Here is a 26,878-nt window from a genome sequence, read left to right on the forward strand (position 1 = left end):
GTCAGACTTTTCTAACTTGTAGGAACTTAGAAGTCATCTACCATAATGGTTCTCAATCTTAGGGAGCTTAAAACATATTGATAATTGTGCCCTGGAAAGGATATAGAGAAAAAGGAACAGTTTTACATTATCGGTAGGATTGTTAATTAGTATAACCACTAAGGAAATCATATGGAGGTTCCTCAAAAGACTAGACATGGAACTACCATATGACCCAGCTATATACCACTCCTTGGTATTTATCTATCCTAAAGAATTAAAGTCATCATACTATAGTGATTCATGCATACCCATGTTTATAGCATCACAATTCACAATAGCCAAACTATGGAACCAGTCTAGGTGTCCATCAACAGATGAATGGATATATACACAATGGAATTTTATTCAGCCACATAGAGAAATGAAATTATGTCATTGGCAGGAAAATGGATGGAACTAGAGACCATTATGTTTAACAATTATAAGTCAAAGTCAGAAGGTCAAAGCTTGTATGTTTTCTCTCATATGTAGAAGCTGGAGAGGAAAAAGGAAAAGAAAGGTGGAGGCTGGAATCTCATGAAAATTAAAGGGGAGTCAGTAGAGGAAAGGGACTAAGGGGTGGGATATGGAAAGTGCTGGGAAGTGATATTAGCCAAATTATATTGTTATATTATGTGCATGTATGAATATGTAACAATAAATTCCATCATTAAGTACAATTATAGTGTACCAATTATTTAAAAAGTAGAAAAAAAAATATTTCCTACCCCAGAGTCTTGAGTTTTAATTGGCTTGGGGTACAACCTGGGCAGTGAGGATTTTTTTTTTTTTGAAATCTCTGAGATTTTAATATGCAGCCAACATTGAGGATCATGAATATGACCCAACCCCTTAATTTTAAAAATTGAGAACTGAGACGCAGAGAAGCAAGCCATTTGCACAAAACCACTTAGCTAATTAGATACCAAGACTAGAATTCAGGCTTATAGACTCCTAATCACTTTTATACATTGCTTGTTAAATGTGCATTTACACCTGCCAATTCTGTGCTAATTCCTCCAGTTCTGCTTCTAATGATGATGGTTGTGGCCTAGCATCACACACCAATGATGTTTTGCCTTCTTCTGTCACCACAGAGGAGATGAGAGATGAGGAAGTCCATACCATTCCTCCTGAGCTACGGATTCTCCTGGACCCTGGCTCCTTGCCTGCCCCAGATAAACCACCCTTCCGGGGTGGGGGAGGCCGAAATGGAGGTCTCCCCTTTCCTTTCCCTGATATCTCCAGGAGACGCCGGAAGGAAGGGGGAGAAGATAGAATCCCCCATCCAAGGGACTCTGTCATCCCCAGCATACAACTGTTTCCTGGTCCCAGAGAGCCAGAAGAGGTGCAGGGGAGCATGGGTGTTGCCCTGTCAGTCAGATGTGACAATGAAAAGATGACCGTGGCTGTAGAAAAAGATTCTTTCCAGGTTAGTACAGTCTCTTAAAGGAGAGGCCAACCTCCTTCCCCATTTTACCCTAGTCTGTGTTTATTATTTCCTTTTAGCTTTCTTGCTTTTGAATTCTGGACACTTGATGCTGTTTTCTCTGTTGGATGGACCCACTTTCTCTTGTCTTCGATTCTTACCTGGTTTCTGTTGTTCTCAGTGAGGGGCGGGGTAGGAGCAGTGGAGTTCCAAATCCTTATGTGTCAATATTTTGCTATTGAATTTCCAAGGCCAGCAATCACAGTCCTTGGGCTGTTGACAGGTGGTCAGCTGGGAAGAGGTAAGTGGGGAGAGGTGAAGACCTGGCAGCGTGTGTGAACTGTGTGTGGCAGCACTACCTGTGAGCCCCCCATTATGCCTTTGTTGGTTGTTGTTTCAGGCCAATGGCTACTCAGGAATGGAGCTCACCCTTCGGGATTCTTCCTGCAAGGCCAAGATGAATGATACCCACTTCATTTTGGAGTCTCCGCTGAATGGCTGTGGTACTTGGCACCGGCGATCAGCCCCTGATGGTGTGGTTTACTTTAACTCTGTGAGTGTTCTCCAGAACAAAGCTTTGTCCTTTGTGAAAGCACTTTTGGGCATTACTTTAAAATTCATCTTAATGTTTCTATGGAAATGAGGGGGGATCTGAGTAAAGCCATATATTAGTTCTCAACAAAATGGGATGCACTTTGACCCTGATCTCTGTTTCATTTGCTTTGTTGGTGAGTCTTTGGGAGTTGGAAGACCCTGTTTCCTTATCTGGTATCGTGATGATCTCATCCACTCCTTCCTTCCATCTCCTGATGGAGGGTTCTTTGGCAAGTGATTGTGACTTCTCTCTATGGCCAAGCTGCAGGTCCAAATGGCCTGGGACAAAACCCAAGGCTTTGGGCTATGTGTAAACAGCTCTAACCAGGTGTATGGTCTCTCTGGTCTCGTTTGAGTCTTGTCCAGAGTGAGAGGTCTTCACTCTGTCTCATAAATAACGATCAGAGAGAGAATTTAAAATCTGAAAAGGACCTTTAAGTAATTATTAAATCTTTCTCTCTCCACCTCTAAAAAAAAAAACCCTAAATTGAAGAAAATTTCCTTTGAAAGTACCTGGAGAAGGATTCCACTGATAGCCCTCATTGATAATCCATTGCAATAGCTAAATTTCACTTCCCAGAAAAAAAATCTTTCCTGTGACTATCTAAATCTTTTCAGATTAAACCTGTTCTCTAGGAGATGAAGACTAGGCAGTGAATAGTAAAAGAATTTGAAGATGAAATCCCCAAAAAACTTCAAAGTGCTGATTTTAGAGTTTGGATTGTACTTTTCATGTTAAAAATGAGGCTCAGAAGTCCCCTTGTCTACCTCTGATGCAGTGTGTGTCTGTGGGCTCCAAGCACCTACTCCAGTGTTGACATGGGATGGGGTGACTGTGGCTGCTGGTTCTTGCCACTGCTTGTCAACAGATAAATTTGACCCAACTGGGAGGAGGCTAGAGATCACATGCTGTGGTCGTTGTGGTTCATATGGGGAGTGGCTCTCCTGTGGGCCCAAGTTTATTGTTCCTTAGAGAACCTCAGGATCTTGCAACTGGAAAGAATCCTCAGATGATCTCATTCAATTTCCTTATTTCACAGGTGAGGAAATTAAACTCCTGGGAGTTAAAAAACTTGTTTAGGTTCAAGGGACTAGTTAATGGCAGAGTCAGAACTGAATTCTTTCATCCATTAATCTTCGTAACAGGCTGACCTAGCTAATCTCCCTTTGTTACCCAAATAACTAATTTATTAACCTTTGACTTTCCTACTAATTATGACACTAGTTTTCTTGGAATTATCCACTTTCTCCTTATATACTGGCTGGCATACATTACTGCTAGACTTGACTTGGGCATTTTAAAACTGGTTTCCAAATTAACATCAATAAAAGTGTGTGATGATCTGCCTGTTAAGGCAAAAAGGTGTCTTTTCCTTCAAGAAAGAAAGGCATATCATTATTTTTATTTTCTTTGTGATGATGTCCTGGGTAAGCAACATCCTGGACATTTATTTCAATTGCCTCAATACTTTCTTTTGAGAACCTGGCAAAAAGAGAGTCAATTTTCCCTCGTTCTCTTCCCTTCAGTGTATATTTTAACTGTTTGTTCCAGTTATAACTATTTATAGTAATGTTACTATATGTTTTTGTTTTGTATCAATTTCAGAATTTTGTGTGTGTGTGTGTGTGGAGCCACGGTCCTTGGGTAAATTTTTTTAAATCTTATTAAGAACTAACCTAGGAACAATAATTTCAACCAATGTGTAAGATAGATTGTCTTGGACTAGAACATATTCTTTTCTGTACCCAGATACCATACAGAAAGATACTAGGGGAGAAATGAGCAAAAGAGTAGTATAAAGAAAAGAGGAGGAGACTGTCTCCAGTGTAAACATCAGGTTCTTTGTTTCTATCTCAATCTAGGCTTTCCACAAAGTTTGAAGGGTAATAATAACTAAAGCTCCTGACAATATTCAGCTTTTAGCATTTCTTAGAGATCAAATATAAAGACCTGTAAGGAGAAGCTTTCCTTACAATAAGACAGGCCTGTTGACAGCCCTTTTAACTCCGATTCAGTGTCTAGGGTCTTCCCACTATTTGAAATAATTGTTATTTATTCAATGTAGTTGTAAAATGAATCTGTATTTTTCACAAGGGAAAACAAGTCTTAGTTCAGATCTTAACTTGGACCTGCATTGGGCTTCTCCTTATTATTTATCACAGGTGAAATCCTTAAAAGTTTGGAGATTTTTTTTTTATATTAAAGTCGAGTTTTCAGTTTGCATCTGAATTGCCACATGGTGTTCACAGAACCTGATGCACTGGTTTGGTGTTTTTTTTTTTTTTAACAATGGCTGTGCTTTCTTTGCCTTTTAGGTTGTGATACAGGTTCCATCCCCTGGGGATAGTAGTGGTTGGCCAGATGGCTATGAAGATTTGGAATCAGGTGATAATGGATTTCCTGGTGATATGGATGAAGGAGATGCTTCTCTGTTGAGCCGACCTGAAATCTCAGTATGTGTTGGTTTTAGTATATAGTTTGTGGAGAATGTTGTCCATTTGGTTGACTTGCTTTGGGGACTGTTAGACAATAAGATTGAATGTCACAAAGCTCATATAACTAGGAGGGGCTTCATCCTTCATGTGATTTTGATTTATCCTTATCTCTGTTTTTTTTTTTTTTTCCAGTTTAATTGCAGCCTGCGGCAGCTGGGGAATCCCAGTAGTTTTCAGGACCAGCCCAATGGAAACATCACTTTCAACATGGAGCTATACAACACTGACCTGTTTCTGGTGCCTTCCCAGGGTGTCTTCTCTGTGGCAGAGAATGGGCACATTTTTGTTGAGGTGAGACCGAAATATTATCCTCAAGCTTTCAGCTTAGTGCTGAATTGCTGTTCATGGGATATTAGCACCCTATATGGGCCTCTTCCTGTGCCTCCTCACAGCCTGTAGCTCTGGGTAAAGGCTTGGCTGAGAAAACACTTCCAGGGTACTTTCTGAACAAAGTGAGAAATCTCAAAATCTCATATATTATGCGAAAGGAGAGAGAGCGACTTTTTAATATTTATTATTATTATTTTTTTAATGTACCAGGGGTTAAGCCCAGGGGCACTAGAGCCCTGAGCCACATCCCTAAGCCTTTCTATTTTTTTAAATTTTGAGTAGGGTCTTGCCAAGTTGCTTTAGGGCCTTGTTAGATCGCTGGGACTGGCTTTGAACTTGTAGTTCTTCTGTCTCTACCTCATAAGTCACTGGGATTACAGGCATGACCCACCATGCCTGGCTTTTTTTTTTTCTTTATAATGCTTCTTTCAGTGCATTCTAGTTATACACAATAGTGGGGTTCATATTGGCATAATCATATATGCATGGAAGAAGAGAAAATCTAATAGGTGAATATTTTTAAAAAATGGGCAGGGCATGAATTCTACTAATAAAACCTTATGTTTGCTTTGATCTTAGTATATTTGGAGCCGTAGTTTAGTAGTTGCCACGTCAGAGTTAACCATGTAATATTTCAAACAACCTCACATATTATCTTTTAAATTACACTCATCTTTCATTTTAGTGCAGGGTATCAAACCCAGGGCCTCACGAATGACAGGTAAGTGCTCTATCACTGAACCACAACTTCAGCCCCTTACATTCACTTTTAAGCAAAATGCTCAGTGCTATCATATCTCATGAAAATTGTTTTTTTGGAGGTGGGGATGTGGCCCAGTGTTAGAACCACTTGCTTAGCATGTGTGAAGTCTTAGGTTCAGTACCTGCACCACCAACAACAAAAATAAAAAATACAGAAAGAAGATAATTTTTTCTAAGTCATTATCTAAGTATTTGTTTAAATTTATTAAAAATGTTTATAAAACAGTGATGATCATGCATAGCACAAATCTGGACTACAGAATATTAGATAGTAATAATGAAAAAGTAACAGCTAACATTTATTGCTGATTTATGATGTGCCAAATACTGTTGTTATAGTAATTAACTCTTCCGAGCAATTTTGTGAGAAGGGACTAATAATGGTTGCATCTCATGGATGAAAAAGTTGAGGAACAAACTTGTCCAAGTTCACACAACTAGTACCCAGTAGAATTCAGATTCAGAGTTCTCTGTCAGGCCATGTGACTGCATGTCCCCTAGACACTGCTGTCATTTATCCTCAAAGTGCCATTTGAAAGAGAAGAAAATATGAAGTCTCATCAATGCAAACATCCGGGTTCACAGATTGGATTCTAAAGACAAATCGCATGGCACCAGACTGTCCTCTATTCCTGTACCCTGGGCACAACCTGGTCTTACAGGGAAGTTGGCATCTGACAAACTGGCTTTGGTGCTAAGCTGCAAGCTGGTGTTCTACTTCACTGTGAGTGAGAAGGAAGGAGTGAGAAGCTTAAGGGGTCGAAATAGGATACTTCCATATGTTAAAAGTGACTTCAGTGCACATATTTCTGTTTTGGAAAGACCAACAACTCTCACATCTGCACTGGCTCTGGGACGGAGCCCTCTGGCTCTGGATGTTGTTTTCCTTGATCATATGGATTCTGCTCCTCCTCTTTAACTCCCTGTTTGGAGAGTGCTTCTCTTTCTAGGGTACACTTCTTTCACGACTGGGGAAAATTCACTGCTTTCTACATGCTGTTCCTAATCATAGATTTTCCCTAATCCAAGATTGCTGTCATCCTCTGGCTGCACAATCCACATATGCAGTTGGTCAATGACTCCCTGTTGTGCTGTGGATTTTAGGGGTGCTGCTCAACTGCAGTTTGTTCTTTTCCAAATGTGTGCCTGGCTTTGCTAATTTATGGCATTGTTGGTTTATGCTGATCAGTGGCTAATCTTCTTTGTGTATCTTGCCCTGGATATTTGGGGATTTTTCCTCTGCAATGCTGGCTTACTTGAAATATATTATTGGTAAAGTTTTTTTTTTTCCTCAGTCTTGTTTTTCTATTCTTTTCAAATATCATCTATACATTTCAAACTTAAATTTGGTAAAAAGTGAACTATATCTTTTTGCTACCATTTTAAATATAAAACACATTGAAAATTTTGGGGATGGGGAAATTTTATAAACTATTTTTTCTTAGTTGATTTAAAATACCTAAAATAGGAGAGAGAATCTGTAAATGTTTAGGTAAATTAGGATAGCAACCAGGCATGTCTTGTCTTTGTTTCCAATTTGGACTCCACTGCTGGTAGGAAAATTTTTTACTTAGGTTAAGAAAGACTTAATAAATCATTGATTTGACCTAAAGAACAATTTCCCATTTTTTTCTCCTAGCCATCCTTCTTATCCCCTCCTAGAATCCTCTGTTTTCTCTAACCACAGGTCCTAACTTTAACCTAAGACATTATCAGTTTTGCCACCTCTTCCTTGGTCGTATCTGGATAATTGTTGGTAATATAATGGCAGTTTTTCGTTTGGTTCTTTTGTCTTGGAGAATTAAAACAACAACAACTGTTTATAACACCCAAAATTTAAATCTAGAATTATACTGCTAAAGATGGATGGTATTTATTAACTCTCTGGGAGCTGTGTTGTTTGCATATAACTTTACTAATTCTCACAATAACTATATCTTGTATGTGTCCTTGTAGGTAAGGAAACTTTAAATCTTGGTATATTTGAGAACAGAAGAGCATGTGATTTTCTTGGACATGTCTCATTTCACAGCCTGTATTCTCATTTCTGGTCTATCTTAGAGTAAAAGACTTACTGATAATGTTTTTTCCCTTCCAAGGAAAAAAAAATAATAATGGGATCCCCTAGATATTCTGCCATTACATACTTTCTTTGAGAGAAAGAAAAGATGTGATGTTCCTTTGCTACACATTTTTGCATTGTGAGTTCTGAGTTCATGTTAAAGGACACGTTACTAGTAGAATATATAAAATTTACCATCTTTCCAAAGTAGAATATCTTGTTCTATAGAATATCTTGTTGCAAAGATAAGGAAGTTGAAATATCACCAAGTGTCACCATAAGCTGCGGTATCATAATCATATTCATTAGCATCCTCCTGCTCCTCATCATCTATTTGTTGAGTGCCTCATGGTTAACCATGCAGGCATCTTTCACAATAGTGCTGTGGATTCAGAGCTCCATGCAATGTCAGGGGTTTCCCCTGGGTATCTCAGAATGGAAAGTTTGTTTATATCTCCATGTCTTTTGAAAGGATTCTGGGGCTACTGGCCTGGGGGTGAGGACTAACTTTATTTAAAAGTGTTTAAGTTTATTTTGATCCTAAATTTAGTTAAGGAATGAGGCATGGAAGGGGGAGGGCAGTCCACGCCATGATCCATGTGTCACCAAATGGAGAATTCAGTCTGTTCTAGGGATTTTAGCTGAGTTCAGGATAGTTGATGTTTGAATTCTGTTTACACTTGGCTAAACACTATTTCCTGTTTCTAAAGAAAAGAACCTTAACAAGATTTGGATATGGCCCATACAAATGTTTTGTAAGAAGGAAGTGTAAATGAATTGGAAATGTTTCCAGATTAGATTTCCCTTAAAATACCCCTGGGCTTAAAGAGTGAAGGGAGAGTACTTGGCAAGGCTGGTTTGGTCCTGTGAGCAGCTGGGACACTTTGCCAGGTCCATGATGGCCACCAGATTGCACTGTCCCTGACATCCAGCATCAGAGCTCAGCTCTGCCTGCTCACAGACTAAGCAGGAGCTCAGATGAATCTGTTATAATGTTTTAGGTTTGATCTGACTTGTGGTTTAGTTTTTGTTTTTTTCCTTTTTGGTGATATGCTGGGGATTGAACCCAGGGCCTTGTGCATGTGAGGCAAGCACTCTACCAACTGAGCTATATCCCCAGCCCCCTGATTTATGGTTTAGAAACTCAGTTTTCCCTACAAAGTTAGGGATTCTGCCTCTGTGTTCTACTTTTTGAGCAAGTTTTTAAAAAGAGCTTGTTCTGTAAGCAAAACACTATTATTATGGCTTTGCTGTAGGTGTTTTACTTATTTTGGACAATTCACTTCAACGCATGGTGTGCTTTTATTTTTATCTCTCAGAGGACTTACGGGGGGTTGAAGAGACTTATTCATCTTGCATTTGAAACTTCCAGGCTGGCATTTGAGCTAAATAATTCACTGTCATCATCCATATCAAATTTAAGTGGAAAATACCTTTCTTCAATGAGCGTATGTTACTTTTGTAGTTAGAAAGAAGTCTATGCATATGTTATGAAAATAAAGTAATGTCTCATCTGAAGGGCTAGGTCAGCATGCTATCCTTGTGCCCTCAAGTAAAAGCAAGATGCTAACTTGTTTCTGAATTGATTTTTCTGATCTTTTGTAGGTATCGGTCACTAAGGCTGACCACGAACTGGGATTTGCCATCCAAACATGCTTTATCTCTCCATATTCGAACCCTGACAGGATGTCTGATTATACCATCATTGAGAACATATGTCCTAAAGATGAGTCTGTGAAATTCTACAGCCCCAAGAGAGTGCACTTTCCTATCCCACAAGCCGAGATGGATAAGAAGCGATTCAGTTTTGTCTTTAAGCCCATGTTCAATACCTCACTGCTCTTCCTACAGTGTGAACTGACGTTATGTACCAAGAAAGAGAAGGACCCCCAGAAGTTGCCTAAGGTTAGTGGGCTTTCATCCATCTAGACCGCTACTTTGACATTTTTAGGTGATGCAGTGACCTACTGGGCAAGTTTAATCCCCAGTTATCGCAGGTTGAGGTTTTTGGTTTTGGAATTGCCCAATTGAAGTAATAAAGTCAGAGTGAGCAGGGAGCTGTGAGTTTTATGGAGTCTTAGAGAATAAATCCTGACAGTATGATTTTTTTCTTTCTTTCCTTCCATGTGTGCTACTTAGTATTACCTTACGAGTGATAAATCAGGACTGTTTTCCACTGAGGGAGAGATCTGGCTTTATCTCTGCTGGTCAGATAGTGTGCAGTGTGCAGTGCCAGAAGTACAGGGAGCCGAAAGGACAAGTTCAGCATGAGGATTAATTTTTCCAAGTCCCGTTGAGACTTGGATTGCAATTGCTTTTTTGACCTTCTCTGTGTGAGTTAGAAGGTTGACTGGTTTCAGGAAGATTTCTAAGGGAAACTAACAACTATTTTACTCTTTCTCAGTTTTACATCAGTTCATCATGTTTGCCTCATATCGCTCCCTGTATTGAACCACTGCATTCTGTTGCCACAACAGAAATCAGAGCCCTTTGGCCTCACTGGAATAGCTCATGAAGCGCTCTACTAGGTTTATGATGATGCCTCGTTAGGTCAGCCTTGTGTGTGAAAGGTGTCTTCTGTTGTAGTTTCGTTTCTGCATCCTATTGTGATGATGTATAATTTCCAATGTGTATTTATTCCATAGATACCACACAGTGTAAATTAGCTTCTCATCCTTTGTACTCACATATCAATTGATATCTCCAAGGTTAAGAATCAAGCTGTATCATTAATAATGCAGATATGGAATTCTCTCACTTAATATATAGGCCATAGGAAATAGGTTTAGAAGAGGGAAAATTATCATTATCAAATAGATTGCCATTGATCTGAATCCCTTGCACTATTATATTTCCTTGGGAACTCATTTCTTTAAGAATTTATGAAAATTCTATATATGATGTCTATATATGAAATGTCTATATGTGAAAACAAAAAATCCGATGATAATCATCAGGGACACATATAAGGTGACTTATATCAATTTCTTTGCTTTTGGAAGCATGGATACCTTAGGCTGGTGGACATTTACCTTCCAGTGGCTGTCAAGATTGGGGCTTAGTGGATGGTATAGAGAGTCATGGGGAGCTTGGTGCTTAGCTGTGGGCCCCAGTCACTTCCTGCAGGCAGAAGGATAACTTTTAGGAGTTGGGTATTTAGGAGAGGAGGACTGGCAGTTTTTAGGGATTTTTGTTGGTGATTTTGGCTGTTACTTCTTTCTGGAACAGCTTTGCAGTGTGTCAATCTGTGAAAATTAATTCTAATGTTTCCTTCCAGAACTCTCCAAGGAGAGTTCTGAGTCCCAAGTTCTGATCACATGATGGGATATGATCCTGAATTTCAAATCACCGTTTACCTTCAAGGTAGGGAATAGTGGAAAGGGCATGGGAAGAGAGAAGAAAGGCCTGCTGCACTCAGGGGACTTTAAGCAAGTCCCTCAGCCCCTCAGATCCTTTATGTCCTCACCTGTAAGCTGGGATAATAGTACTTGGCTTCCCTCTGGTTAGAAGAATAGGTGAGACAGTAGCTGTGATGCAGCAGAGGTTTAAGATGAGCTGTTACCACTATCTTCCCATTTGAGTCCTTAAAATAGCTACAAGTGGCTGATCTCATGGTCCACACACCTGGGTGCCACTCCTTAGAACCTGCATTTTAGAATATTAAAAGCAGATGATCCTGGGCTTGGAGGCTTAGCTCAGTGGTAAAGCATTTACAAGGTCCTGGATTCAATGCCCTGTACTCCCCTCTTTTCAAAAAGCAGATGACCCTGGAAAGTTTGATTTTGCAGTGCCTATACCAGGATTTTGAAAAAAATCAAACAAACTTAATAATACTATTATCTTTTTAGATAACAAATATAAAATCTGTCAACCACATGATGCAATATATGAAGTTTCCCACAATCACAAATCACAAACATTTATCACAAATGTTATCACAAGCCATCTCTATGAAGCCAACTGGGTGAAGGGCCAGCATTCATCATACAGTTCCCCTATTTTTCAAACTAACTCTAAAACTTTGGGTTGTTTTTCAGGAAGAAGGGTTGGGGATGATAATATTTATAAGCCATCTAGTGATGTTTGCATCTTCCAGGGCAGCTGAAAATATAGTGGGCCTGCCTTAATATCTCCCTGATTATTTAGGGTTCTTGAAAAACACACAAATTTCCTGTTTTTCCATGGTAAACAGCTGTAAGCTGTCTGATAAGGGGCTACAGAACAACTGTGCAGGTTGGGCTGGCAAAGGCACTTTCGAGTGACCTCTGACTGCTTTGCTCTTCCTCCCTGTAGTGCGTACCTCCTGATGAAGCCTGCACCTCCCTGGATGCCTCCATGATTTGGGCCATGATGCAGAATAAGAAGACATTCACCAAGCCCCTGGCAGTGGTCCACCAAGCAGAACCTAAAGGTACGTATTAGGGGCTCAGTCAGAGAATAGGGGCCCAAAGGATACTCCTAAAACTATTCAATACTATGAAGTTCAGTTTTATTCAAGAGATAAGTTAAGGACCTGTTATTAACTTTAGAAAGGGACTCTTTTCCAAAGAGTCTTTTCTTCAGCTAGTTCTCCTACTGCCATTGTGATTAAGTTGTAATACATTTACAAAGTATGTCTTCTTTCAAAAATTAGATCACTCTTCTTCTTGTTTAGATCTCATTAGATCACTCTTGGTTCCTTGTGGTATGGAACAAAGGCTTAAAGTTATCTCTGGTGTTCTGGGACTAGCACCCAGTCTATAGCCCATCTCTCCATGATCCATGGCTAGTGGTGGTGCTGGCTACAAGCTAATGTAATACTTTGGCAAAATTGCAGATGCCTTTGAGAGAGCATTGTGTCTGTTAACCTTGTTCATATTGGGAGTCACAGTAGAAAGACGATGGAGAACCATCACCCCAAATGCATTTTATAATTCAGTTTTTATAACTTTATACAATCAAATTTGTTGCCCAAATCTAAGAGTCTCTCTTCTTACACATCAGGAACCTTCAGCAAGCTGCATCTTCTAGAGAAAAGGATGTGCCTTGAGGGGGTGGCACCAGTAAATGGGAGGACAGGCAAGGCAGAGCCAGACTTGATATAAATCAGGCCAGCTGGACCAGCAGAGAAGCAGAGCTGGGCCCTAAGAGGATGTCAGGAATGGAGATGAGGCCCTGTGGATTGTGAAGGGAGCATCTGACAGGGACTACATTGCAGCTCCAGGGGGCACAAACAAGCGTGAGCACATCAGGCAGCTGTCAACATCTGAGGGGTGGAAGTAAATGTCACATGGGATATCTGGTCAGTTATAGTTGTCTCTGTCTAGAAACAACTTGTCACTCTCCAGAAGCATTTCTGTGTCAGGGTGTCAAACTGAGAGGAGGCTGGAGAATGAAAGTGGATTCCAAACCTCCAGGGTGAGATATTTCAGGGCTGGAGCCGCAGGTCACCTCCCACCCCATTGAAGGACAGAGAGAAGCCAGATACCAAGGGCCTTGTCAGAAGTCAGTGAGCAGGCTGGCTCCAGCTGCTGGCATTAGCAGGGAGACCTGATGGCTGGGTTTGGGGCCACCGGAAGAGGGCAATTCTGATCTGAGCACTGTTGGCCTGATATTTGGCAGAACTAGGCAGCTGGGGTGGCTCTGGAGCAGGCAGGACCTACCAGAACAGAGGCATGTGGGTGCTGGCCAGTTTCTAATTTGGCTGAGTTACCCTTCTGTGGATAGCTGTGCCATTCCAATTGTCATATCTGTCTGTGGCAGCTTCCCTCTTCCTAGGGCCGTGCCCATGTCAGAAAGGAAGGCGAGTATAGGAGGAGAGTATTGGCGCAGTGCCAGGAGCCTGGGCCACCACTCTTGACTTTCCCCCACCAACTGGCTGGGAGACTCCAGAGAACTCTCCTCACCTCTTCGAGTTTCATTTTCTCCATCTGGAGAGGAGGGGTTTGGATCAGGTGGCTTCCAGACTTCCAGCTGCAACACTCAAGTATGCTGCTGGATGGAGCAAAATAATTTTTAATTCATTTCCCAGCCATCCTGAAGTCAGTTTGAAATGTACCTGTTAGATGTGGAGTAGGTCCTCCACATTTTTTTGTTGATGGTTTTTTAAAATTTTTTATTATTTTTATTTTATTGGTTGGTTTTCAACCATTTGAAAGTTACAACAGACATCTTTCTTTAAATGGGATGCACAAATCTGAGTTCCTTTTTATTGGGTTCAGGGGAAAGAAATAAGAATAAATTAGTTGTGTTGCAAAGAAACAATTAGGCAACAGTTGGCTCTGTTTTGTCCTGTGAAAGTGGTTTAACAATAGCAGCAGCTCCTCGAACTCCATCTGTTGCTCCCACCTATTTTGAGAGAGGTAATTCTGTGGGTAATTGTAGGCAGCAGCTTGCTTTTTCCCATGCCAGACAATAATTACACATTAATATTGCAGCAGTATAACTTCCAGCAATTCATTCATTTTATTTTAAAGTCTGGTGGTATTTTTCTAAGTAATTTTTCTTGTAAATTAGGTAATTACTTTTCTTTAAACTTAGTGTAATTACACTGAGAGTTCAGTGTATTTTGTTACGTAAAAGTTCAAGAGGAAAGTTTTACCAAATATCAAAGCAATTTCATGAGATTTGCTAATTGAGACTAGATTTTAGTGGAGAAGCATGTTATTACTTAGATTTGTTAAATTCATGAGGTTAAACAGTAGGCCAGCTTCCCAGAGGCTATATGCAAATTCGATGACTCAGTTTTAAACTCTTAGAATGACTCCTCCCCCTTTTATGTATATTTTCTTTGTCTCTAAACTCTTCACCTATTGCAGACCTTTGGAGTTAGCATGTTTTCTTCTGTCTCACAGTGAATTAGAATAGTCCTTTAAAAAGGGTTTGTAATCATTGGCCCAATACCATAGGTTCATTGAAATAATAATAATAGCATCATGAATGTTCTTCCTGGGAGCAGGCAAATCATTTGCTGGGATTAACTTTTTGGATAAAAATTTCCCAACCAAGGGATGTTCCACTGTCCTTTTATTACATAGGTGCCCTGTGAAGGAATCTCCAGCTCTCCCTGGCATTTGATTTGTCTTACTTTTTTGAGTGTTGGGTTTTCAGGGTCAGCAGATAGAGGCAGAGCACCAGGCAGAGAGAGTGGTGATTACCATTGTCAGTAGCATGAGTATCCCTCAAGCCCGTGTTTTTTCCTCTTGTACACAGGGAGAACAGGCTGTCAAGACTTCCTAAGTAATTCTGAGTTCACCCTCCAGTCACTGTTTTTAGTGGAGTCTCCCTGAGCACATCTCTGCCACCTTTGATCTTTAAGTCCTTATGGGAACCATCACTTGGTTATCATTCTTTTTTCTTTTTTTTTTAAAGAGAGAGAGAAAGAGAGAGAATTTTTTAATATTTATTTTTTAGTTTTTGGCGGACACAACATCTTTGTTTGTATGTGGTGCTGAGGATCGAACCCGGGCGGCACGCATGCCAGGCGAGCGTGCTACCGCTTGAGCCACATCCCCAGCCCAATGGTTATCATTCTTTATCTACTTAAACTTTTTAACAATGGATTGTGGTCCTGGTGGTGGTGAGGATCCAACATTTATTAAGCATTTACTTTTTATAATGTTGTGGGTTATATTTAATCCTCATTGCACCTGCATTTAGAGAGAGATTAAATAACTTACCAACAGTCATGCAATCTATAAAAGCAGATCTGGAATTAAATCCAGGCTTTTTGATTCTATAACCTGTGCTCTCAAACTCTGCCTTCTCTCAGGTGAAACATGGTGCTAGTTATTAATAAAAATTACCAACAACACAGGTAGCTCTCTCTTCATAGTCCTTTTCTCTTCTGCCTTCCCCCTCTTCATTCCATATCACATAGGTATTTGCAGTACCACCTAAATACCCTAAAGAATATGAACTGGAAGGAAGATGATGAATTTTAGGGGGGGGAGAAAAAAAAACGTCTGTTCCTCTAAAGGGCTAAGGAAATGCGGAGTCTGCTTAATAGTGTAGTAAAGTTCAGGAAAAGTTCTGTGACTTTGGATTATAAACAAACAAAAAACTCCAGAAAACTTGAATAGTTTATGCATATTATGATTTATGGCAAAACAATTAAAATAGTTGAGGTAAGGCCATCTTACCATATTTTTCAGAAACATGTTGAAGTATAGGCATGTTTGCTTTGGATGCTGTGACTACTCTTTACAGCACTCGAGAACAGTTGGTCTTACATAGTAAAAATGGTTACACCATGCCAGTGATGATTTTTTTTAAAAAACTGTGACAGAGTACACACCGAGAGAAATGGTCATATGGACAGAAAAGAGCAATAAATATCTTTCCCAAATTTGTCATGATTTATATGCAGTACTTAATTCTCAGCATGTTAAATGTTTGAAGTACTGAATTTCCTTCATATTTCCACCACACAGCTTCAGAAAATAAAAGCACCTGCATATCATAGATAGTCAGTAAATGTTAATTTCCTCTCTCTCCTCTTAGCCAAAGTTGGGTGGGTTTTTTTTTTTTTCTTGGCAGGTTGTGTGGTGTGTGTTGTGGAAGGAAAAGTTGTGAATGTCAAATGGAAGTTAATCCACAGGAGGCATTACTTTTTGGAACACATTTGATTTTTCCAGAACAAAAATACTCTAAAGAACCAGCCAACTTTTGTCATCAAGCTAAGATACAGATGAGGGGAAAACAGTAGAAAGATGGTAGAAATGCTTCGCTGGCAGAATAAGACGTTCCGCCTCTATCCAATAGGGAGGGGTATTATAGAGATTTTTATGATTCCATTTGCTTTGCCTTTAAACATTTTTTTTTATTTTGGAAAATTTCAAATATATATAAATAGAATGAACCCACAGTCTGGTTTTAACTATCTGTTCATGGTGAATCTTGTTTTATCACTTCCTGTTGCCCAGTGGATTGTTTGGAAATAAACCCAGACACTTAATTTCATCCATAAACATTCCAGTATGCACCTTTAAAGGTTAAGAATGATCAAGAGGTCTCTGGCAGGAAACCCATGATTAGATCATTTAGGAAGGCTACTCCCCGAAGGCAGTGTGAAGACTGGGTTGCTGGGGAAAGTACCCAATAATAGGATCTACATGGCATTTATGGATATTTCTTCCAAAAAAATGAGTCCTTATTAATGGTAGGTATAAGAGTTGACAGATGATTTTTCATACTGGGGGTTGAAACCAGGGATACTCTACCACTGAGGTATATCCCCAGTATTTTTTTTTTTTTTTTTTTAGATAAGGTCTTGCTAAATTACCCAGGCTGGACTTGAATTTATGATCCTCCTGTCTCAGCCTCCCAGATCACTGGGATTACAGGCATGTGCCACCATGCCCATTATCCCATCTTTAAGGCCTTTATACTCTAGTGCAGGTTTCTCAACCTCAGTAGTATCAACCTATTTGGCTGGATGACTCTTTGTTGTAGAAGAGCTGAACTGCACATTGTAGGATGTTTAGCAGCATCCTTGGTCTCTACCACTAAATGCCAATATCAGTCACCCCCACAACTATCTTGATACCCCCAATGTGTCTTGATGCTTTTCCAAGTTTACGAAAATTACCCCTAGGTAATAACCATTGTCTAGTGGTAGAATGAAGATAAGTGAACAGGCCATCAGTATTGAAAGAACCCAGAGAAGAGTTTCAGAAACAGTGAAGTAAGATTAGTAAAACCTGTCTCCAGTGGTACCTGCATAAAGCCTTCTGAATCTCCAGGAGATTTCCTCTCCCCATCCCAAGTATTAGTCAGCTTTCTGTTGCTGTGACAAAATACTTGAGGAAAAACAACATAAAGCAGGAAATATTTATTTGGGCTCATGATTTCAGGATTTTAGTCCATAGTTAGCTGACTTCATTGTTTCTGGACCTGAAGTGAGTCAGACCTGGCGGCGGAAGGGCGTGGTAGAGCAAAGCTGCTTAACTCATGGTAGCTGAGAGGCAGAGAGCAAGAGAGAGGAAAGGGCTCAGGGACAAGATGCAGTCGCTAAGGACATGCCCCCAAGGACCCACTCATTTCAACTAGGTTCTATGTCCTAAAGTTCCCACCACCTCCAGTATTCTACTCAATTATGAAATTTACTTACTTAAATTTTTTGTGATGCTGAGGATTGAACCCTGGTCCTTGAGCATGCTAGGCAAGCACTCTACCATTGAGTTATATCTCCAGGACTATATTTCATTTTGATTGTGAATTCATCAGTGGATTAATTCATTGATAAGATCAAAACCCTGGTGATCTAGTCACTTCCCAAAAGTTCCACCTCTGAACATTATTGCGTTGCGAACCACGACTTCAGTGCAGGAGCCTTTGGCAAACATCCCACATCCAAACTATAACACCCTCCTTCCCTCATTGCCAAATACCCATAGATGTGGGTACCAGTTTGACGCCTTGTTTTTCTGTGGGCCTGCACAGGCCTACTGTGTTTAGGAGAACTGAATTGAAAACTGAAGGCCCAAAGCTGTGGTCAGTTACTCATGCATAACCCCAGAAATATCCCATTTATGAAAGCCATGCCTAACAATCTGAGGAGGGAAATCTTGGTTCAAGAGGTAGACCAAAATTTGCTCAGAGTATATGAAAAGATTTAATTCAGAATGTTGATTATAGTTTATTCGTTCTGCAAGAAATGCATTGTTAAAAGTCTCTTTACAGCAATATCTAGGATTCCTTTCTTACAATCTTATCCCTAAACCCAAAGTAAATATTGTTACATCCCCTCTTTTCCTTTTAGCATGCCAGCTCGATTATAGGGTTCTGGTGGAGATGAAACTATTTTAGTTAGACTCAGGGGTTATGAGGGATTTGGGAACAAAAAAAAAAAGAGGATAAATTTCTTCAACCCTAGCTCTGCAGCCTGTGCTTGTTATTGTTTATTCGAAGTCATGAGGAATTTCACCCAGGAGAAACGAGCAACAACTGTTCCTATTTAGCTCTCTGAGAAGGCCCTATTTGGGGTGGGGGGAGAGGATTAGATCATAACATAAGTCCATTAAGAATTTTAGAACAATGTCATCCATCACACAGGCCTTGCTGTAAAACCTAAATTTTTACATGTGAGGTCTCCTCAGTGGAGAATCATTATTTTTAAATCACTTGGGGATTCTGAGTGACAAAGTTTAACCACAGGCGGTTGATTGGATGGAACTCTTCCCAGAAGTGCATATACTTCTCGCATGATGCACACTATTGAGACCTTTAAATGCCTTTGGACTTAGTTCAGTGAATCAAACCACTACTTCTTGAAAGTGGGTGAATTTTGTGGTTAGATACCCCTACTTCATAGGGTTCTTGAGGGTTTAAAATGAGTCATATAAATGAAGGCTTTTTGTCTTTTGGAAAATACTATACAAATGTACAAATGTAAGGTGTCACAGTTGTTACTGCTGCCAATAAGGCTGATGGGACCAAACTCCCAGGAGAGCTCATTTTGCAGTTAGTGTATTGAATGTGCTCTGCATACTGAATTAATTTTCCTTGAAAACACACGGTCAGAGCTGGGATGTAGTTCAGTGGTAGAGTACTTGCGTGGCATGTGTAAGGCTCTGGGTTTGATCCCTAGTACTGCCCACCCCCAAAAGGAACAAAAACACACATTTACATTTTCTTAGTAATTTATTGAAGTGTAACTTTAGCCCATCTCCTCATCCCAGAGCCATCATGTTGCATGGCTCCTGGGGCACCAGTCAATTATAGTGGCTCTGATTCATCTGGTGGTTTCCCTTGAGCTGGACCATTGAGGACACATGTTGATCAGCCTAGTTGAGATGATTGATAGTGAGAATTTATAATTCTGTTTCCTTTCATCTTGTCAACCTTTATTTTCATAAATATCAACTCATATACTGCTAATTTTGGTCAACTTTTCCCAAGTTCTTTTTGCTTCCAGGGGGATTCAGACAAAGTGTGTGTTCCTTCTTTTTTGGATGGAAATGGAGATGGAAAAGGCTCTACGTACCACTTTTTTTTTTTTTTTTTTTGGTAGTGCTGGGGATGGAACCCTGGGCATCATGCACACTAGGCAAATGCTCTACCTCAGAGCTGTACCCAGTGGTAGCTCATTCAATTACTAACCTCCAACTTTGGATCCTCCTGCCTCAGCCTCCTCAATAGCTGGGATTATAGGAATGTGCCAACACTGGCAACATGTTATCACTTTTATTTATTTATTTTTATGACTTACTTAGTTGATTTATTTATTTATTTATTTTAATTGATTTTTTTAAAAATAAATGACAGCAGAATGCATTATAATTCTTATTACATGTATACAGCACCATTTTTCATATCTCTTGTTGTGTATAAAGTATGTTGACACCAATTTGTGTCTTCATACATGTACTTTGGACAATGATGTCTATCACATTCCACCATCCTTGCTAACGCCCTGCCCCCTCCCTCCCACCCCTCTGCCCTATCTAGAGTTCGTCTGTTCCTCCCATGCTCCCCCTCCCTACCCCACTATGAATCACTTTTAAACTCTAAAGAAAAGGGTGGAGTCCATGCCAGGGCCCAGCACCCTTTTTTTTTTTTTTTTAGGAGAGATGGGCAAGAACTATTTTTTTTTTTAATTTTTTATTGTTGGTTGTTCAAAACATTACATAGTTCTTGATATATCATATTTCACACTTTGATTCAAGTGGGTTATGAACCCCCATTTTTACCCCGTATACAGATTGCAGAATCATATCAGTTACACATCGAAAGGGCCAGATAGAGAATTTTTTTAGTTGGGAGCACATATACTCCGTGTCTCAACTCCTCAGTTTTACTGCTATAGCATGAAAGAAATCAGAGATTTTATATAAATAAGCATAGCTGTGATCCCATGAAACTTCATTTATGGAGTAAATTTGAATTTCATACAACTTGTGTCATGAAATAGTCATCTTCTTTTGATTTTAAGAAATCATTTCAAAATGTGAAATTCATTCTTAGCTCAGAGGCTGTGGTATCCTGGCCCCTGGTCCATGCTGTTCTGTTGAGGGCAGAGAGTCTGTGATTGAGCATTTACTTAATCCCTGTTCTCCAGCTAAGGACAGAGTGACACTCACCAGTCATTTAGCCTGTGAGGCAGGAGTCTGGAATTGTGTTTCAACCCCTGCCCTGATGCTTTTTCCAGCTGTGACCTTGGGCTAATCACAGGATATCAGAATCTCAGGCTGCTTATTTGTAAAATAGTGATAAAAATTCTTTTTCTGCCTCCCTCACGGCACTGGGGTGAACCTCGAATGAGATCTTGGCTCTGTAGCACTTCATGAACATGAAGCATTATAGAAATAATGAAGCACACAAACATTTTAAGAGTCTTATTCCTTGTTTCCTCCATCTCCCAAAAGTACATCAGCATTTTAATCGACTTTTGCGAAACAGTCCTGAAAGACAAACTCTATGCCTCTATGAGGAAATAGAGATGAGTAAGAACTAGACCTTGTCTTCAGGGCAGGAAAAAATGGCAGGAATCTCTGTCCCCTCAGCAAATTAGAGTGTGATGTGGCCCAAGAAGAGGGATGAAATGAGCAATGTGGAAGAGACCAGCCCTGCTGGGGGGCCAAGGTGGAACTAGAGAGAGTCAGGGAGGGCCTCCCAGCAAAATTTCCAACCAAGCAGGTCTAGGAGAGGAGGCATTTCAGGAGATGACTTGCAAAGTGTGATGACATGGAGCAGCATGGGAAATTTGGAGAACTTATGTAACTGAGTGTCAGAAGCCAGCATGGGTGAAGGACCCCCATTAAGGGAAAAACAGCTTGAATTTTTTTTCCTGTGATCAAAGAGGAGTCATCAAAGAACTTAATCAGGACAATAACATGATCATCTCTGGGCTCTGGAAAATTCACTCTGGGGGCTAATGTAAAGGAGGTAGTATTGGTGGCTGCAGAAGGTCTTGGTGGACAAAGAGACCTCTTTGGCAATGCAGATGAGTGATGAATCATAAGACAGTAGTATTACAGTCAACATGGCACACACCTTTGATACCAGTGACTTGGGAGGCTGAGGCAAGAGGATTGCACGTTTGAGGCCAGCCTCGGCAACTTAGTGAGACCCTGTCTCAAAATAAAATGCAAAAGGACTGGGGGTGTAGCTCAGAGGTAGGGTGCTGGCATGAGACCCAGGGTTCAATCTCCAGTACCAGAACATATACTCAAAGAAACAATAGCATTAAAGGAAGAAGAATAAAGATGCAAAAATGTGTAAATTATTAAATTAAAAGAATATTTTAAACACGGAATACAATGTAAATACACTTGGATAAGCACAATATTTAAATATATTGAATCTTTTTGTAAGTAAATCAAAGACACATATACCATTAGATTTAAATTCCCTAAGTTTAGGTGTTTGCCTTTTGAATTTTCTTCAAATTGGAGTGCCTGTATAATTGACCCTTAGCAGAATACAATGCTTAAAATTTCTGTGTCACCCATGTTACAGTTTTGATATCTGAAGAGGGTCATTGACAGAGTGTTCACAAAGTATTAATAGGAAAAGTGTCAGCTTCTGCTGAGATTTTGAAAACCCTCTGCTCAAATCCTGGCTTCTTCATGGAATCCATTGTGACTTGACTTATGCTTTTGTTTTCAGAAAAAGTTCCAAGCATTAAGGAACAAAATCCAGTTCCTCCACGTAAGTCTTTCTGCAACTATTTCGAAATAAGCCTCTTGGGCTTTTGTGAGAATGAGTTGGTTAGTGAACATTTGCCAAACTTGGAGTTTGATAAGGAGATTTATGTTCTCATCCTCCTTTCCCCTTTCCTCTTTTTTTCCCCCATAATTTTTCCTTTCCTCTGTCCTTCTTTCATCATCTTCTTTCTTCTATCCTTTCTGTCTTTGCAGAAATATTAATTAAAATATTAATTTGTTTACCTATTTGACATGTGTGGCCTGAACAAGAAGGCAGTAACTCGGCTTTAGAGAGATAAGCTAATGATTTGCATGCGTATATCTGTTATGATTTGAAAGCATTGACGTACAGCTGTGCGAGTACATAGCTTTAAGTGTTGGTCAACAATGTTTACCTGCTCAGGGAACTAGTTGCTACATGTTCAAGACTGTTTCTAGTCAAAGAGGTGGGGTAGAAGGGACCAGCAAGAACTTTAAGAAAATAATAGAGCAGTTACTACGGAATGATGAGCTGAAATTTATGTCAGCCAATTTCAACATTTTGTATGGCAGAAAACATTAACAAGAAATATTTTAGCAAGTTGCCCAAGATTATCATTGGCACTGAGGCAATCAGCTTCCCAGAAACCCACAGAGAGTTCTAGATGATACAGCCTTGTAAGAAGAATCTGTATGTGAAGATTCCCAGTATTAGTCTCCAGGGCTGACCCCATAACATACATGTGACAGTCAGGAGAGTGCTCTATACAAAGTCATAAACTGTTCCCCTCGGGGGTTATTTACCAAGATTATGGAACAATATCATGACTTAGAAAGAGTGAGCCATTTGGACACTATTTCTCATACTTACCTAGTTTGATTTTCATGGAATTTGTAGATGTTTTCATTAAAAACTTGTAATTATGCTTCATCTTTGCTTCCATAGGCATAAAAAGGCAAGTTGTCTATTAATATCTGTTCTAAGGACTAGATTCAGCTAAATAGGTTAATGGCTTGGTTCACAGAAACCTCCATAGGTCTCTTCCCAGTTCTTGTCCTTGCTAAGGAGCCCTCATATTCATTCTGTGTAGGCAAAGTTATCTTCATTTTTCAGAATTTAAGTGAACACACAAAGTGGCACATGCTAGAAGAGCAGTGCCCAGACTTGGGAGTGTGGATCCTTCCAGACTGTTCTCTATCATGACACAACTTTCCCTGAGCTCTCTCAGTGCTGGGGCTCGAGAGTCACATTTGATTACTACTGAATTTTTAAAAATGAAGTGAATAGAAAAGGAAAGAGACTTAATTTATATAGAGATCAGTTGCTTCTGACTAGGGTGAAAAGTAGAGATAGTATTGAGGGGAGAGACCTTATATCTTCAATTTATACTAAAAAAAACAAGAGATCTTTAAAATTTTAGTCTATCAAAACCCTCTCTTCTTTGGACACTGATTTTAACTTTTTATAAGTGACTCAAAGAGGATAGTTTTCTTAAGAGAAAGGAAATATCCTATTTCTGTGGCCTGGAATTAATTTCAAATATAAAATTCTTTGCCAAATGGAGGAACAATTGGTTCTATTTATGTTTTGCTGACTGCGAAGCTGACATCACTCCCTACAGAGAAGTATTTATGTTCCCCTTGTAGAAAGATTACGGCTGGAGATGTGTTAAAGAGTAGGCTCCTTTAAATGACATGATACATAGTTCTTAAGATTGAGGATTTAATATAAGGTGGGTGAAATGTTATAATCCGCAGCCGTAGTTTACTCTTGTTCTGTACTTTCTTCTCACCCTCTTTCTTCTTTTTTTCTTTCAAACTTTTAAATATTCATGAAAGTACTATAAAGCAATCTAAGTATGTATTTTCTGTGTAGTGTGTCTCACTATTGGAGGTGTTCAATGAATAATAAACAATGAGTCAGATTTTTTTTAATATATTTTTTAGTTGTAGATGGACACAATATTTTATTTATTTATTTTTATGTGGTGCTGAGGATCAAACCCAGTGACTCACACATGCAAGGCAAATGCTCTACCACTGAGCTATAACCCCATCCTGAGTCAGATTTTGATGATGAAAGTTCACCTTATTTTCCAAAGCATCTTAACTTGTGAATTTTCAAGACACTCTCCTCAGGTTGGGATGATGAAACCACAGACTTAACATTTTACAAAATTTACAAATTTTATTTTTTAAATTAGTTTGTTGTTCAAAATAAATTGCAAACTGAGAATATTTGGAAGCTTCATAATTTTGTTTTCCATTGACCAAAAGTTGCAAGTAACAAAATACAGTATATTTTATTGGAATCCTTATTACATTCTCAAATTTTATTAGTCAGTGCTCAACCTTTATGATGGTGCTTGTAAAACAAATATAAAATTCAATGTATGATGTAGACTAACTTAGGGCCTGTGTATTGGTTTCCCTCTTTTATAGAAATTTTCCATGGTCTGGACACCCTAACCGTGATGGGCATTGCGTTTGCAGCATTTGTGATCGGAGCACTCCTGACGGGGGCCTTGTGGTACATCTATTCCCACACAGGTTAGTGTGACTATGGACTCTTAGTTGGTACACAGCCTGTGCCTGCCACACAGTAGACACTCAGTGTTTTGTTGGATGGACGAATGAATGAAAGTGAGAGAAGGTTCATTTCCGCTCTTCTCACGTTTATGGATTTGACCTAGATTGGATTTTATAAAAATATAATTTACTGTTGGATGCATTGGCCCATGCCTATAATCCCAGCAACTCAGGAGGCTGAGGCAGGAGGATTGTAAGTTCAAGGCCAATCTCAGCAACTTAGTGAGAGTCTGTCTCAAAATTTTAAAAAAGGATCAGGGGACTGGGATTGTGGCTCAGTGGTAAAGTGTCCCTGAGTTAAATCCCCAGTACCACCCTCCCCAAATATATATATATATAAAATTTGTTTTTACAGTTGTAGAAAAGGAATGTTTAAACTATTTCTGCTCATAACAATCATGACATTGCTGAAGTTTAGCTTCTAATAAAGCTATTTTATCTTTAGAGTTTAAAGGAAGTTAATGTAGACAAACTGGAAATATAAGCAGTTCCTCCAAAGATAAAGACTTCAGAATAGACATATAAATGTTCAGGGAGATAAAAAGAAAGCCAGGAGTTTACTACCACATCTGCCAAGGTGTTGACCACTGTCCACTGGAGTCCCTAATCAACGACTTAACCCAGAATTTCTCAACCTTTTTTTTTAACCCATGCTGTGTGTATCTTCTTTGATAAACATAAAATTCTCATGTCTTTCTATGAAAAGTTAAATTTTCAAAATTATTTTCATGAATCAAAAAGATATAATGCAACAAAGCACTTTGTTTTTAAGCTAAGCTTCCCAAGCCCCTCAAACTCCAATGTGCTCCAAACCAAGTCCCAGGCATGAAAGCCATTGGCCTGAACTGGAAACCTGTTCTGATGCCAGAACAGAATGAAAGCTCAGCAAGGGGATCTCTATTTCAGTGGGGAAGGAGCCCTGGACTGCTCTCTTGCATCTTTCCTAGTTTCCCTGCAAATATGGGAAGGAATGGCATGCATTTTGAGACATGCCTAGGGAGCTAGCTGGTCTTATTTGCTCTTGGGTACTTGTTTACACTGTGAACCTGTGTCAACAGTGCTAGATGGATCATTTTGAGGCAAGAGGCAGTCTCAGTCTCTGTGTTTAGAACTTTATTCTCCGTTGACCACTGAATGCTCTGATCTTTGGCCTCACCCTGGGCCATTCAATCAGCCCAGCTAAAAGGATGACCAATTTAAAGGAACACAAAGCACTACTGAAGGACATTTTGAGACACTACATTTTTGCTCTCTTGACACAGACATCCTGTGACTTAAAATTTCAAACTCTTTTTCATTCAAATTTTTGCTTCAAATACTACACCCCCTGACTAAATGTTTTAGAAAGGAAGGAACAAACCCTTTTGTGCCTCACATGGGAAATTCACCCAACCCAAAGCCAACTTCTTGGCAAAAGCAATAATGGGGCTCTGAGTCCTCAAATTATTGGTCTTCATTAGCAACCTTTGAGTGAAGTATGTTTCATGTGAGAGAAAGAAAAAATAAGGCTCTTAAGTGGAATGATTCTAAGTATTATATAAACATCAATGAATCAGTTTAGGAATATTCATTCTCATGAACAGTTTATAAAAGGACCAGAAGGGACAACTTTTAACTGAGTAGTATTTTAGAGTAAATCATTTTTGTCACAGGAATACTGACATGTTCAGATCTCAAACAAAGTTCTTCGTAACTTTTTCCAACCTCCTGCGTGGCTGAGAGGTTCTTGGGCTATTGGCAGTCTGTGTTGTCTCTTGGGAATGCACTTGAAAGTACTCCAAGAAGCCTGTGTAGCCCTGAGGATTTTATACAGCCTAGTCACCCACAGATGCTTTCCATGTGCCTGCTGAACCACCAACTAGTCTTGGTCATAGCTTACCCTCAAACCCTCACAGCTAATCGTGGACCAGGAGACCAGGTCCAGGCAGAATACAGGGCAATTAAATGGTGCTCACTATGGGAATATGACCCACTGAAACCCACCCCCCC

General features: G+C 39.6%; 1 protein-coding gene and 1 non-coding gene across 5 annotated transcripts in view; one reads left to right on the top strand and one right to left on the bottom strand.

The window, feature by feature from the left end:
* Tgfbr3 (transforming growth factor beta receptor 3) overlaps positions 1-26,878 on the top strand; it is a 186,858-nt gene that overhangs the window by 148,033 nt on the left and 11,947 nt on the right. For all 4 annotated transcript variants that reach the window (XM_015500893.2, XM_015500894.2, XM_048814463.1 and 1 more), the window contains 8 exons: positions 1,119-1,453; positions 1,851-2,003; positions 4,361-4,498; positions 4,673-4,831; positions 9,300-9,599; positions 11,988-12,105; positions 22,284-22,325; positions 24,743-24,850. In XM_015500893.2, coding sequence (XP_015356379.1) covers positions 1,119-1,453; positions 1,851-2,003; positions 4,361-4,498; positions 4,673-4,831; positions 9,300-9,599; positions 11,988-12,105; positions 22,284-22,325; positions 24,743-24,850 — 1,353 coding nt within the window. The remainder of the gene's footprint in view (positions 1-1,118; positions 1,454-1,850; positions 2,004-4,360; positions 4,499-4,672; positions 4,832-9,299; positions 9,600-11,987; positions 12,106-22,283; positions 22,326-24,742; positions 24,851-26,878) is intronic.
* On the bottom strand, positions 8,738-8,812 carry Trnav-cac. Its single transcript has one exon. It is a non-coding gene; the product is annotated as a tRNA-Val (tRNA).

This window comes from Marmota marmota, unplaced genomic scaffold (assembly GCF_001458135.2).
Source record: "Marmota marmota marmota unplaced genomic scaffold, marMar, whole genome shotgun sequence".
In the NCBI taxonomy this organism is placed as follows: Eukaryota; Metazoa; Chordata; class Mammalia; order Rodentia; family Sciuridae; genus Marmota; species Marmota marmota.